The 14,728-nt window shown below is 58.8% G+C and overlaps 2 protein-coding genes and 1 long non-coding RNA gene across 6 annotated transcripts in view; 2 read left to right on the plus strand and 1 right to left on the minus strand.

Moving 5' to 3' along the window:
• LOC116435482 (cyclin-dependent kinase 20-like) overlaps window positions 1–3,460 on the minus strand; it is a 7,026-nt gene extending 3,566 nt beyond the window's left edge. Inside the window, exon 1 of the mRNA XM_032091818.1 lies at window positions 3,404–3,460. Coding sequence (XP_031947709.1) covers window positions 3,404–3,460 — 57 coding nt within the window. The remainder of the gene's footprint in view (window positions 1–3,403) is intronic.
• A 727-nt stretch (window positions 3,461–4,187) lies between these two features.
• LOC116435692 (zinc finger protein 239-like) lies at window positions 4,188–10,623 on the plus strand. Of its 4 annotated transcripts, XM_032092212.1 has the most exons (4): window positions 4,188–4,886; window positions 5,809–6,075; window positions 9,188–9,266; window positions 9,451–10,623. In XM_032092212.1, the coding sequence occupies exons 3-4, from the start codon at window positions 9,215–9,217 to the stop codon at window positions 10,203–10,205; spliced, it is 807 nt and encodes a 268-aa protein (XP_031948103.1). In that variant the 5' UTR covers window positions 4,188–4,886; window positions 5,809–6,075; window positions 9,188–9,214; the 3' UTR covers window positions 10,206–10,623. The 4 variants fall into 4 exon arrangements, with proteins under 4 accessions (XP_031948103.1, XP_031948101.1, XP_031948105.1 ...); XM_032092210.1 differs by lacking the exon at window positions 4,188–4,886 and having other exon boundaries at window positions 5,461–6,075; XM_032092214.1 differs by lacking the exon at window positions 4,188–4,886 and having other exon boundaries at window positions 5,840–6,075; window positions 9,183–9,266.
• A 2,282-nt stretch (window positions 10,624–12,905) lies between these two features.
• LOC116435698 lies at window positions 12,906–13,812 on the plus strand. The gene is made up of 2 exons (XR_004236815.1): window positions 12,906–13,135; window positions 13,449–13,812. It is a non-coding gene; the product is annotated as an uncharacterized LOC116435698 (long non-coding RNA).
• Window positions 13,813–14,728: the final 916 nt, after the last annotated feature.

The raw sequence follows: 14,728 nt of genomic DNA on the forward strand, positions 1-14,728 counted from the left end.
TCAACTCGGGCTTCATCACATGTGGGTAAAACCAGCGAGCACACATTAAACACAGCAGAAACAAGACTGACTGACACTGTGGGGTTTGGGGTTTTACATAAATCCTATTGTTTTAGGTATTGAATATGATTTTCTAAGGGGATACTATTTATTGGATCTAGATGAGGATGATCAATCATTGTGTATCTATAATAATAATAGAAACGATGTTCCTGACTTCTGGGAAGGGAAATGTGGTTTTCAAAGTCAGTGCAAGATGTTGGCAGATTGCAGAATGTAACCCCTGTAACAGCTTGTTTGCCAACACCAACCTCTGCAGAAAATCCAGTTCCGTGGGGAGCTTCAGTCAGCAATTTGACAAAAATCTGGGAACGCGTGTGGGAAGGAAATAGCACCCAGGGCACCTGGACAGGGATGGAAGGAGAATATTCCTTACCATGGACACATCAGAGCAATAGTGCTGAGAATTGTAACATCTCCAAACCGGATGTGGAAATTACCTCAGGAAATATTGATCAGCTGACAGATTGCACTGATACGCCCTGGGGCTGTCAAATTCCAGCAGTATGGAATGGCCCTCAGACAGGACACTGGGAATGTTTCCAGCCAGTTCAGGGGTGTTTGGGCAAGGAAGAAAGCCCAGGCCTCCCACAGGACCCCTTAGAGGTGGGTATAAAAGATCCTGATTTAACAAGGTCAAGGCCAAAGGATGCCAGGACCAAGGAAAAGTGGGATTGCCCTGGGACAGACACTTGAGCTGTTTGGAATGCTGAGGTCCAGCGGCTCCTGGCTGTGGCCCAGGCTCTGAGGCTGGGCTGTGTTTGTAGAAATGATTCTGCCTTTCTCAGGGACACCTGGGCTGAGCCAACAAACAACGAGCCTTGGAGAGGCACAGAGTGTCAGCAGGACACGGTCAGATCCTTAGGAGCCCCAGGATGGGTGGGAAGGGATGGAATTTGGAGCACATGTTTGCCCCTGGGAGAATCAGGAGCACCATGGACACTGGGGGTATGAACGTTCCGTCCCTCGTGCAAGGAGTCACCACTGGGAACCCGGCTGTGGGGAAAGGTTAAAGGGGATGGAACTGGGAAACATCGCAGTGCGGGAACTCCAGCGGGATGGATTTTAGAATCCATCCCTGCTCCGCAAAGATCTGCCTTTAGGAACAGACCAGCCCCACACCATTGGGCTCTGCAGATGGGAACTTTAGTGAATGCAGCTCCTTTGGGGTTTGCTGAAATAAAGGAACAATTGCCAGCCCCAGCTAAAATGACCTTCCAGAGCAGATTGGCTTTAGCCCCATTGCTGCTACATGGACAGGGAGTGTGTGGATTCTTGAACTGAAACAGTGTCGCAGGTTCGGTTTGTAACCGGGCAGAAACACCAATTTAGTGTAGTGGTTTGGTCCAAAATACTCATTACTGTTTATCTGCTGTGAGATAAGAATTAGGAGAAATGCAAAACAGGCACCAAACTTGAAAGAATATAAAGAAGTTTATTAACAGACCTAAAAGAAGAAAAAAAATTATACCACCTTCAGAACTCTCCTCCTCCCCCCACCTTCCTCCCTTCTCCCACTGACGATGTAAAAAGACAACCCTTAAGATGTTCAGTCTGTTACCACTTCCATAATAACCTTGTTCAGTCCATTTAGAAAGAGAAGTCTCTTCTTGCTCATGCTATGAAAACATTATCACAACAAGACAGCCGCCCACTTCCAAATATTGTTCAGTCCATTTAGGAAGAGGAGTCTCTCTGCTCGCATGTGAGTCCCTTCACCCGACTTGCAGCTTTTCCCGCAACTGCTTTCGAGGGTCCACTCTTGAAGTTTTTTGGGGTACAATTTTAAGGTTGAGCCATTCAGAAACAAAAACAGAGGCCCTTCTCCTTCCCTGGGAGCAAAGGGTCTTCATCATCTTCATCTTTAGGACTATCTCTGGGAGCATCTCTAGGAACTGAGGTTTTCTCCTTTCCCGTTTGGAGCAAAAGTCCTCATCTGGTTCATCTCTAGGGACTGAGGTTTTCTCCTTTCCCGTTTGGAGCAAAAGTCCTCATCTGGTTCATCTCTCCCTGTCCAAACTTCTCATGAAATTACAGCTGCGTCAGCATCTGCCTATCTCAGCGCAGGTGCTTCTGCTCACGAGTTGAACACTCCATCCCCCAGATCTTCATGAAATTACAACAGGATACTCTGATATATCATAGCTTCACAAGAGAATTTCAGCTTTAAGCATCTCCTCTCTCTCTTCCCTCAGGTTTTCAGCTCTTCACAGCAATAAAAAGGGTTAATCTCACCTCGGCCTTGCAGCTTTGCAGCTGGAATGTTGAATTTTTCTTATCGCAGTGGAGAGGGGGGAGAGCCGAGCCGCTCCGGCTGCCCACGGCAAGGCAGTGGGGGGGGGGTTCCATGGCTGGAACAGGTCCATCGGCTCCAGGATGGCCGTGGCCCAGCCCAGCCTGGCCCAAGCAGGGCCTGGCCGGGCCCGCTGGCCCCCACACGGGGCCCGCAGCCACCTGTCCCAGCGCCGGAAACGAGAGAGAGCTTGGAGGGGGAGTTTGCCTATTCTTAAATGTGGATCACAGAGGTGGTCACAACTTTAAGTGGCTTAGAGAATTGTCCATATTCAAACTGGCCAGCTGATAGGTTCTATCAGTTCCCAGAGGAAACTGTAAGCACCCTTATCAAGGACATCCCTTCCGGGACTATGCTTGCTAACCTATGACAAACAGCAACACTTGTTGTGTGCACATTCCAAATGGGATGCTGGATTGGATGATCAGGTAGAGAGGATAAAATCGGCTGCTGCATCCAGCAGGGAATTAAGGGGAGGGTTAGACAGTAACCGTTTGGATAAAATATTTAAAGGACTTGGATTTTCCCTGACTGATGGTTGGCGTCACTTTTGCAAAGTCTAACTGGGATCACAGCACTACTTGTGCTTATGACACTTGCTTTGAGCTGTGTAAAGAACATGGTTGTGAAAGCAGCTGAGGAACTCGTGGGATGTGAGTAAAGGAGCAGAGTGAGGCTTCTGAAGGCTTGAAGGGAAGAGAAGCTTCACAGCCCTCCAAGGGGGGGAAATTTGCCAGATGAAAAACCGTTTGCACCTGGTGGGTTCATACAATGCTTCTTCTCCAAAAGCCACTGGCCATGGAACCGCCCAAGGCTGATTCTGTAGGCAGCAACCAGCCCAGGTGTGCCAACTTTCACCAGTTCACCGGGCAGTCAGGGCTGGCTTTGGGGTCAGCGACCACCAGGGACCCCCAAAGAGACCCCCAGGGCAGAAGAAGGGATGTGCAAAGGGGTGGGGGAAATCTGCAATGATTTTGGGGCAATGATGATCGTGTGTGTGTTTCTTGTGGGACAATCTGGGAATGTGTCTGTGAAACACAGTCTGCAAACAGGAACATTCCTGAACTCGGCACACACGGCTTTGGGAGGGGCTCTCCCCTCGTGCATCCGGCCCAATAAAGAATGCTGCTGCTTCGTGCTGCGCTGGTGCTGAGGAGGTTTTGTTTCACTGAAGTTTTGGGAACACCTCTGTGCCTGTGTCACAGACCCACAGAGCAGCTGTGATGTCAGAAAGGGGCTGTGTGACATCACAGAGTGGGTTGTGACATCACAGGGTGGCTGTATGACATCATAGAGTCTACTGTGACATCATGGAGCACCTTTGTGGCATCACAGAGCAGCTCTGTGACATCAGAGAGTGGTGCTGTGACATCACAGATTGGGCTCGGACATCACAGGGCAGAGGTCAGATATCATCTAGCAGACTATGACATCACAGAGCACTTGTGACATCACAGAGCAGGTTGTGACATCACAGGGTGCTGGTGTGACAGCACAGTGCAGAGTTGTGACATCACAGATAGGGCTGTGACATCACAGGGCGCTTGTGTGACATCACAGAGTGGTCGTGTGACATCCCAGAACAGGCTGTGACATCACAGAGTGGGTTGTGCTATCAATGGGTGGCTTTATGACATCATAGAGTCAGCTGTGACAACACAGAGCAGCTGTGTGATATCACAGAGAGGACTGTAACATCACAGGTGGTGTGACATCACAGAGTGGCTATGACATCACAGGGTTGCTATATGATGTCATAGAGTGAGCTGTGACATCGCAGATAAGGCTGTGATATCACAGGGCAGAGGTCTGACATTATAGAGCAGACTATGACATCACTGAGTGGTTGAGAATGTCCAACACCAAAGCTTCGAGCCAACAACAGCTCCTGGAGGGGATTCTGCCCCCTCTGCCTGTCCTGGGAGCCCAAGGGCAACGCCCCGGCCACAACAGCCCAGAGTGCTGGAGCACAGTGTCCCTGGGCCAGGCCGTGTTCCCTGGCTGTCCCCTGTCCCTCGGCTCTCCCCTGTCCCTCGGCTCTCTGGGGCCGGGGGTGGCAGCAGCCCTGGGGGAGAACAACCCTGAGCCCCGGCTGGGCCAGTTCCCCCAGTTCCACCCGGGGTGGGGCCCAGGTCACTCCCAGCATGGGCCCTGGGGCTCCCAGTCACCCCCAGTATGATCCCAGTCACTTTCAGTTACACTCAGTATGATCCCAGTCACTCCCAGGATGATCCCACTATGATCCCACCATGGTCCCAGGTGTTCCCATTCACCCGTCTGTGCCCCCCAGATTTCTTCTGCAGCCCCCCCGTCAGAGTGGGGGGTGGGGGCCGAGTGCTGGTGCCCCCCTGCCTGCAGCACATCCAGCGGTGAGGGGAGTTCAGGGGTCCCTCAGCATTTGGGGTCTCCCGAGATTTGGGGTGAACCCCCCGGGCCCCCCAGGATCTCCCTGAACACGCTGACGCTGCCCGTGCGCAGCGAGAAGGTTCATACCCGGCACGGGGTCCCCAGCTCTGTCACCGGCATCGCCCAGGTACCCCAAAACCTCCCGGGAATCCCCAACACCCCCCCGGGGAACCCCAACCTCTCCTGGGACCCAGAAAATATCCCCGGGACCCTCCAAAAACTCCCCAGGACCGCAAAGCCCCACACAGACCCCCCAAAACACTCTCAGGACACCAAAATTCCCATGGAACCTCCCAACACCCCCCGGACCCCCTTGAGAAGGTTTATACCTGGCACGGGGTCCCCATCTCCATCACCGGCAGGGACCCCAAAACAGCCTTGGGACCTCCAAATATTGCCCGTGGGATCACCCAAACCCCCACTCTGGGACCCCTGAAAACCCCCCTCGGGAACCCCCAAAAACCCCTGTGACCCCCAAAACCCCCGGGACCCACAAAACTCCCCCAGGAGCCCCTCGCGAATGTTCAGACCCAGCATGGGGTCCCCATCGCCATCATCGGCACCACCCAGGTACCCCCAAACCCTGCCGGGACCCCCAAACCCTCCTGGGACCCCCAAACCCTGCCGGGGCCCCAAACCCTGCCGGCACCCCCAAACCCTCACGGCGCCCCCAAACCCGCCCCCGGCCACCAAACCCCCCCCGCCCCGGGGCTCCGCTGCCGGAATCAACGGGAGTGGTGTTGCCCTTTTAACGGGAGTTACAGTGGGCACCGACTTTACCGGGGCATCTTAAAGCGCCGATGGTAGAGCGAACCCCAAAAATTCACCCGGGGGGCACTCTCCCGTTTGCTGCACTCGGGGGAGCCCCGAACGGCGACGGGTCCTGGGCTGAGCCCCGCACTCAGCCGGGGCTGGGGAGGGAACGGGGAGGGCTGGCACGGGGTTTGGGGTGCTGGGCTTAACTGGGGGACCCCACTGGAAGCCCTTTGCCGCTGTCCCACCTGCCCGGATCCCCCCTCTCGCACCCCTTTGCCGTTGTTGCCCCAAAGCTCCGCTGCCCCAGCTCGCTCTGGGGTGACCCAGCCCTTTCCCATCGTGGCCCGGCCCGGCCCCGCTGCCCCGAGAGCTCCCGGGCCGCGGCCGCAGGCACGGAGCAAGGGCAGCAGGAGGAGGAGGCGGGACAGAGGAGGAGGAAGAGGAGGCACGGCGGGAAGAAGGAGGAGCCGGAGCAGGCGGAGGAGGCTCCAGGTGCGGGCAGCGCTCTCTGGATCCGCAGCCGCTCGGGCCGGGAGCATCGCCCGCCCCGCATCCCGCAGGTGCCCGGGGAGGGGGAACTCGGCCCAAACATGCCGGGCGGTGTTTTTGGAGGGGGGAGGGATATTTGGAGCTCGCAGGGAATCGATTTGGGGCTCGCTGTTTGATGCTGTGTGTCGGGGCGGGCGGCGCGATGTTTGGAGCTTGCGGGGCTGCAAAGGCGAGCCGCAGATGCCCCTGGGGCGGATCTCGGGGGGTCCCGGGAGGTGTTTTTGGGGGTGGCGGTGGCGGCAGAGCCCCGGCGGGGGCGGGGGGATGCGGGTCCCCCCGCGGTGGGGGTTGGGCTTCCCGGGCCGGGCCCTCCGAGCTGTGCCGGGGCCCCGTGGGGACGGCGCGGGGCCGGCGGGGGCGGGGGGACCCCGGTTTTGGGGAGCCCCGGGAGAGGCGCGGCTTCCCTAAGCGGGACCCCGGAGAGAGGAGAGCCCCAGAAGCCCAAAGCGGGGAGCCCGAGAGGGGGGACCCTTGGGATTGGCGGGAGCCCGGCGGGGGGGTCTGGGGGCTGCAGGGGCGGCACGGCCGGGAAAGGGGCTCGGGGGTGCCGGGGCTGGAAAGGGGCTCGGGGGTCCCGGGGCCGGGAAAGGGGCTCGGGGGTGCCGGGGCCGGGAAAGGGGCTCGGGGGTGCCGGGGCCGGGAAAGGGGCTCGGGGGTCCCGGGGCTGGAAAGGGGCTCGGGGGTGCCGGGGCCGGGAAAGGGGCTCGGGGGTCCCGGGGCCGGGAAAGGGGCTCGGGGGTGCCGGGGTTGGAAAGGGGCTCGGGGGTCCCGGGGCCGGGAAAGGGGCTCGGGGGTGCCGGGGCTGGAAAGGGGCTCGGGGGTCCCGGGGCTGGAAAGGGGCTCGGGGGTCCCGGGGCCGGGAAGGGCTGCTCCCAGTATGAGCCCAGTTCCCTGCCCGAGTGGTTCCAGTTTCCTCCTCAGTCCCGGTATGAGCCCAGTCAGTCCCAGTATAATCCTGGTCAGTTCCCCTCACTCCCTCCAGAATCCCTGTTGCTCCCAGTATGAACCCAGTCACTCCCCATTATGATGCAACTTGCCCCCAGCACAGTCTGAGTTGCTCCCAGATCTTTCCACTTTTGCCCAGTGTGTTCCCAGTTCTCCCAGTTGCCCCAGCATAGTCCCAGTCACTCCCAGTATGATGCCAGTCTCACCCAGCAGGGCTCCAGTCACTCACAATTGCCCCCAGTTGCCCCCAGCACATTCCCAGTCACTCCCAGTGTGGTCCCAGTCACCACCCACATGGTCTCAGACACTCCCAGTATATCCCAGTTGCCCTGACCATTCTCGTGGTCATTCCCAGGCACTCCCAGTTAACTCAGCATGGATCAGTTGCCCCCAGATTTATCCCAGTCACTGCCAATACATCCCAGTTGTCACCAGCATGCATCCTATCATTCCCAGTTCCTCCCAGTGCATCCCCAGTAGGCTCTCAGCATGGGGCTGGTAGCTCCCAGTAACCCCCATTGACACCCACGATAATCCCAGCAAGGCCCCAGTCACTCCCAGTATGATGCCAGTGGCCCCCAGGGTGATCCCAGTTGCTCCCTGTCAATGCCAGCATGAGCCCAGTAGCCTCCAGTATGATCCCCGCGACTCCCTGTCTCTCCCAGTATATCCCAGTCACCCCCAGCATGCTCCCAGTCACTCCCACTTCTTCCCAGCTGCTTTCAGCATGATTCCAGTTGCTCACAGCCACTCCCAGTCAATCCCAGTATGATTCCAGTCAACCCCACTTCTTCCCAGCTGCTTTCAGCACGATTCCAGTTGCTCAGAGCCACTCCCAGTCAATCCCAGTATGATTCCAGTCACCCCCAGTATGACCCCAGTCACTCCCAGGTACTCCCAGTATTATTCCAGTCATGCCCCAGAGTGACTCCCTGTCACTCCCAGTGTGGCCCCAGTTGCTCTCAGTATGAATCCAGTCACTCCAAGTTACTCCAAATACGATCAATCCCATTTGCTCCCAGTGTGGTCTCTGTTGTTCCCAGTCACCTCCAGTATGGTTCCTGTCATGTCCAGCACCTTTCCAGTCCCTCGCAGTCTGATTCCAGTATGATCACAGTCCCTCTCAGATACTCCCACTATCATCCCAGTCAGTTCCAGTAGGATCCCAGTATGACCCCAGCATGGGCACAGCTGCTCCCATTATCTTCCAGTGTGGTTCCAGTTGAACCCAGTTGCCCCAGTTCAGACCCAGTCACTCCCCACATGAGGTTGAGCGCTCCCTGAATTCACAGCCCCCCACCCGTGGGATCATCGCCCCCCATCCCGCAGGTGCCCGGGGAGGGGGAGCTCGGCCCAGATATCCCGGGGGGTTCCCTGGGTTGGGTTTTTTTGGGGGGATGTTTGGAGAATGAAGAACTCCAAAGCTGAGCAGAAAATGCCCCTTGTGAGGACATTGGGGGTCCCCAGGAGGTGTTTCTGGGGGTCCCGGTGGCGGTGCCAGCAGAGCCCTGGCAGCGGGCAGGGGGATGTGGGGTCCGCCCCGTGGTGGGGGTTGGGTCTGCCCGGGTCAGGCACGGCCACCTCCAGCCCGGAGCCAGGGGGCTGCGGGACCCCTTGGGAGAGCCGGAGGGGGAACCTCGGGAGCCCCAGAGTGGGACGAGCAGAGAGGGGCAGTACCGGGAGCAGGGGAGCCCCGGCAGTCTGGAGGAGCGAACCCCTGTGACCCCCAGGGCCCCAAAGTGGGGAGCCCAGAGAGGGGGGAGCGCCGCCATTCGCGGGACCCTCAACAGCCTGGAGAGGGGGAGGGGGGACTCCTTGGACCCCCTGCACCCCGAAGCAGAGAATAAGGGGAGAAGGGACCTGGGGATGCCATAACCCCCAACATCCCTAAGTGGGGAGACCAAAGGGGGGAGCTTTTGGATTCCTGGACTCCTAGCAGCCTGGGGAGGGTGGAGACCAAGTAGAGACGGGGACTCCCAATAAAAGAGGGACCCCCAGCAGCTGGGACAGGGGGGAACCCCCAAACACCAAAGGGGAGAGACCAGAGACAGGGAACTCCTGAGAGGCTTTTTCAGAGCAGATTTTTATGGACACACAGTGCCCAGTGACTTCTAGAGATGGACTTGGCAGAGGGACCTTAAACTCAACGTGCTCATCCCTTGTTTCTCCCCAAACCAGGATTTCCCATTCCCAACCCTTGGCCAGATGGAGAAGGAGGCTGTGAGGAAGAGGAAGATGCCCCGGGAGCCCCAGGCAGGTGAGGAGGAAGTCAGTGGCCCTTTCCCCTCTCTCCTGCTCCATCTCCCAGCCCAGCATCGCCCCCGGCTGCAGGACAACCCCGCTGCCGACGCCGTCCTGCCGGGGACGGACTGGGGGGATCTCCTTCCCCTTCCCTGTGGCACGGAGGCAAATCCCATCCTCTCCTTGTCCTTCCTCCCCAGACAAGGAGCTGAGGACGGAGCCCAGGGAGGACAAATCCCCGCAGCAGAACCTGGTGGAAGAGGCCGTTTTGAGCGGCTCCACGGCGCAGGAATCCAACGGGGAGGAAATGCCCCGGAGATCCCGCAGGAGGAGGGGCTGCAAACGCAGCCCAGGGTGCTCTGAGGAGGAAAGACCCACCCTGTGCCGGGAAGGCGTCCGGAGATGCAGCCAGAGGTCAGAGCTGGTGGTTCATGAGCAGCTTCACAATGGGGAGAAGCCCCACAAGTGTGGGGAATGTGGGAAGAGCTTCAGACGGAGCTCCCACCTGATCGAGCACCAGAGGATCCACACTGGGGAGAGGCCCTATGAGTGTGGGGAATGTGGGAAGAGCTTCCGCCAGAGATGCACCCTGATCCAGCACCAGAGATTCCACACTGGGAAGAGGCCCTATGAGTGTGGGGAATGTGAGAAGAGCTTTGTCACAATCTCCAACCTACGTATCCACCGGCGCATCCACACCGGGGAGATGCCCTACGAGTGTCCCCAGTGTGGGAAGAGGTTTTACACCAGCTCCAATCTCCTCCTGCACCAGCAGATTCACACGGATGAGAGGCCCTTCCGCTGCCCTGACTGCAGGAAGGGCTTCAAACAAAACTCCCACCTCATCACCCACCGGCGCATCCACACTGGGGAGAGGCCCTACGAGTGTCCCCAGTGTGGGAAGAGCTTCTCACAGAGCTCTAACTTGACCCAACACCAACGGAGGCACCGCTAAGGGAAGCCCTGCGAGTGCCCCGTCTGTGGCAGGAGCTTTGTCCTCTGCTCCAACTCCATCTCCCATCAGAGGAGCCACGTTTGGCAGAGCCCTGGTGACCCACATTCCCTGTGATCCAGGTTGGGAAGAGCCCTGGCTGGTGCTCTCCAGGTTCTCCTGGATCCCCGTAGGCACCTGGGTGAACACAGGGGCAGGAACATCCATCGAGACTCAGATCAACATTGGAAATCCATTGGGAAGAGCTGATTTTTTGCCTTTACACCCTAAAATTTTCATCTGCTCTGTCCAATTGTTTCTTCTGGTGGTATCAAGCAACCCTGGATGATCTTGGAGATCTTCTGCAGCCTAAGTAACTTCTGTGTTAATCCTACTGAAACAACCAAAATTGGAGTAAAAATAAAGAAATTAAACAAAGAGATCTAAAGCTGCACCATTTTACCGGAATTTGGGGGTGACTTTGGGGTTCAGGGGAATATTCGGGAGGATCTGATTGTTGTGGGGCTGCAAAGCCAGGCAGATTGGGGCCACAGTCTCACAAGTTGTGCTGGCAGAACGTGTCCACCTGAGCCCATCTGTTCTCCAGGAATTCTGGTTGTCTGTCCCAGTCCCTGGCCTGGGTCTCCCCCTTTGGGGTGTGACCTCCAAAGTGCCCAAATCGCTGCTGAAGTGCCTGAGCTGCTCTGGGCTGTGGATGTTCCTGTCCCCCAGCCTGTCCTGGTCGGTGCCATGGGGGGTGGGATGGGGTCTGGGGGCTCCTTGGGGGACTGGGCTGGGCTTTTGTGTCTCTTGAGGGCATTTGTGGTGCTTGGAGGGGCCTTTTGGGGTGGTCTCTGTGAGAGTTTATGTGATCTTGGCTGTGCTGCGTGGCCCCGAGAGAATTTTGTGGTTCTTGGGGTCATTTATGATGCAGGGAGTGGTTGGGGGGTTCCTGGCTGGGAGCTGTGGGGTGGTTTGAAGAGTCCGGGAGGGGCTGTGAGGCTGGGAGGGGGTTTTAGGGCAGATGTGACCTCCCCTAGACCCCAAAGCTGACACCAGACCTCACCGCCAAGATGCTGATGGGGGTCGGGGGCTCCATGTTGGGGTTCATCTTCCTGGCGCTGCAGGAGAAGGTGAGGGGGGTTCTCCAGGGGCCGTGTGTGTCCCCCCAGAGCGTGTGTGACCCCTCCCATCCCGGAGTCACCCCCTTTTCCCTGCCCACAGGGCTCCTGAGCCAGCCCCTGCTGCCCTGGGAGGGAATTTGGGGAGGGGGCAGAGGGGGTGCGCAGCCCCCGCCGGGGGATGACCCCGGCCCAGCGCCCTTCGTTCAGCACCGAGCTGGGCTTGGGGCCGCAGGAGGAAGAGGCCGGTGGGAAGCAGATCCTGCAGGGGGGACAGGGCTTGGGCTCAGGGCAAGGTCCTGCCCTGCACACCTGGCTCAGGTGTGAGCCTGCCCCGGGAAGGGAGCGGGACATTCCCATCCCCACGGATCAGGGCTGGGAGCAGCGCTGGGAGCACGGACATGGAAATCCTGGGAGCCACTGGGACCGCCCTGGGGGGTGAATTATCCCCCCCAGCACCTTTGCAGGCCGCCCTGCGAGCTGAGAAATGCTCGCTGGGCCTCGGCCTTGGCCAAGAGCCCCCGGGCTCAGCTGCTCTGAGCTCAGGCGCTGCCGGCTCCCGCAGCCCGCCCAGGGCCGCCCTGCCCGTGCCGGGGCTGTGCTGGAATTCTCTGCTGCTGCTGCTGGGCCACTCGGGGGGTCTGGCCCAGCAGGAAAGGTGACCCTGAGCCAGGAGCTTTCCTTGGCCGCAGCAAAGCCTCGGCACGGAAAGACCTTGCCAGCGCTGTGCCCTGGGCCGGGAGGGATTGTGCCAGCAGAGCTGTCCCTCCATTTCTTCTGCCAGGCAGCTTTAGCACATGAAAAGTGGAGAAGCCAGAGCTGCCTCTCAGCTTTCCGCAGTCCTGCAGAGGAATCCAGAGGTGTGGGAAGCAGCCTGGGAACAGGGTTGAGGTGCCAGGGCAGGGGAATTCAGAGCCCTTTCCTCCCGCGTGGGCCCAGGCTCTGGCCCTTGCCCTTTGCAATGGCCCTGCAGCTGCCAGAGGGGCCTTTTTGGCTCAGCTGAGAGCAGTCCTGCTGCAAGGCTGTCCTCGAGCTGCTTGGGCTGCACATGTGCCCAGGGAATGCTCATTGCTTGCAGTCTCAGGCGCTGTGGGTGTGCAGGTGTAAGTACTGCAGGAGGGAACAGCTCTGCTGGGGGCAGTTCTCTTTTTCTTGGTGGTTTTTCTGTTGAATGAACGTTCCCGGCCAGCTCTGGGCAGAGCTCTGTAGCTGTATGTGCCACTTGTCTGTGGCACTGTGGCTCAGGAGGTGGCCAAGGGGAGCTTGGCCGAGGTGTGGGCAGAGGAATGGCCATCAGGGCAGGCTGGGGGGTCAGCGGCCGGTCAGTTGCGTTGCGTGGCTGCGGCTCTGGAGGCTTGTGTGGGAGCGTGTGCAGGGCTGGAAGGCTGGGGCTGCCGCCGCTGTGTCCCAGAGCCGGGAAGGCCGGGGCTGGCCCGGCCCTGGCCCGGCCCCGGCAGCTCTGCCAGCTGCCGGCGGGGACACAAAGGGCAGCTCCGAGCTGCGGTGAGCCACGAGCCCGGGGCCCCTCCCCGCCCCGCCGCAGCTCGGCCCCAGCCCCGGCTGCTGCCCCGGCAGCGGGATCCGGGCCCGGGGCCGCGGAGCCCCGCCTGCCCTCGGGGCCGCTGCCGCCCTCTCGCAGCCGTGCCCTCGGGCGTCAGGATGCGGCAAGGGCCCGGGCTGAGCCCTGCCGGGGCAGGAGAGCGTGTGGCCACGGGGCTGGCAGCGCCGCTGCGAGGGAGCTGTGCCGCGGGGCCGTGACCGCCTCTGTGCTCCCAGGGGCTGCCAGGGTGTTCTTGAGGGGGCACAAGGAAGAGCTCCAGCTCCTCAGTGAGGGTGAGTGAGGGCAGCGGGCTGGCAGCGGCGGCTGGCGGGGGCGAGCTGCAATGCCTGGCTCGGGAGCTGCAATCCCTGCCCTGGCTGTGGGGGCTTTGCTCCATGTGTGGACTCGGGGTGACGTGGGCAGAGCACAGAGAGGTTTCAGGGACACGGTGGGGAGGCTCACGGCCAGCACCTTCTGGCTGATCTCCTTGGCCCCTGCTGTCTTCTGGCCATGGCAGCAGCTGGGTGAGATGGCCCTGGCAGGAAGGTCTGCTTGGATTCCCGCAGATCCAGGCTCTGACCGTGGCTCTGTTCCTGTCTCTTCCAGCCCTTCAAGCCCTGAGGAGAGATGACAGCCCTTCCCAGACAAACATCGTAGTTCAGAAAATATTCAACAAAAGAGCTGCTGAACTACGTTCATCTGCTGGCTCAGAACCAGAGTCCCTTTAAGACCTCCAGATATCGTGGAAGATGAGACCATCTGGAGACTGGAGTAGAGCCGCTGGACCTCCAGGCACAGCTGATGCTGGTCACAGCTGAGCCTGTGGAAAGCTCCCATAGCTCCTGCCCTCTCCCTCCCTTTTGACAGCTCCATCCCTCCAGCCCTCAGACCCTGCCCATCCCCTTTTTTCCTCCCAGCTCATCCCTTCGCTTCGCCTCCTATTAATAAACAGTTTGGCTTCTTCACTTGACCTGCATCTCTGTGGTGCTGAAGCGGCCCAAAACCTGAGCCCTGGGACACACAGGCCCCTCCTGCTGCTCTCTTCCGTGCTATTACTGCAACCCTAGGGTATATCACCGTGTCCCGCAGCCGTAGGGAGGAAGAGAGAAGATCCAGCAGGCAGGAACTGTGCAGCAAGATTGATTTATTTAATTATTTTACAAACTCTTTTATAAACTTTTTTCTTCATAGTCTAATTGGACAAAGGATCAGCCCCCCCTTGGGGTGATTGGCTAAAATCCTAAAGCATCCATTGTCAAAATATTTTCTACTGTACTATAAACAAGACTTTTATAGGGTGCAGGTGGCTTGGTTGTTTACATAACTCTGCTACCTCTTCTGTGAGAGAGAAAAGTCTCTCACAGGCTTAGAAAACAGCAAGAAAATCCTTGCTAGCAGCATTTTTGTATCCACACCATGCTGTGTCTTGTGCAGAGACACAGAGGAACGAGGGCAGCTCAGGCTGGAAAGGTCCCTGTCCTGAAGGTCCAGTTCCACAACAGTGTGGAGTCAGAGGTCTTGCTGAGCACCCTGAAGGCCCTGGATTTTAGAACAGCCAACAGGAGGATGCTCCGGAGGCAGCTGTGAGGGATTCCGTGGCAAGCCTCCACGGAGGGCAAAGGAGCTTGGAATGCTGGAAGTTTTCAAGAGCAGCTTCCTGAAAGCCCAGCAGTGCTCCATCCCTGCACGGGATCAGGAAGAGGGCAGAACCAGAGACCATCTGGGCTTACCAGTGGCCTCTGGGTGCGTCTACGAGCAAAGGAAGCAGCAGCACAGTGGCCGAGACTCGGACGCGCGGCCATCCCGGTGTCCGGAGCGCTGTCAGGCAGTGTTGGGATCCTGGGGGCAGTTCTGGTCTCCACAAGTGTGGGATCGCAGCCCCTGCT

Source organism: Corvus moneduloides, chromosome 27 (genome assembly GCF_009650955.1).
Source record: "Corvus moneduloides isolate bCorMon1 chromosome 27, bCorMon1.pri, whole genome shotgun sequence".
Classification (NCBI taxonomy): domain Eukaryota; kingdom Metazoa; phylum Chordata; class Aves; order Passeriformes; family Corvidae; genus Corvus; species Corvus moneduloides.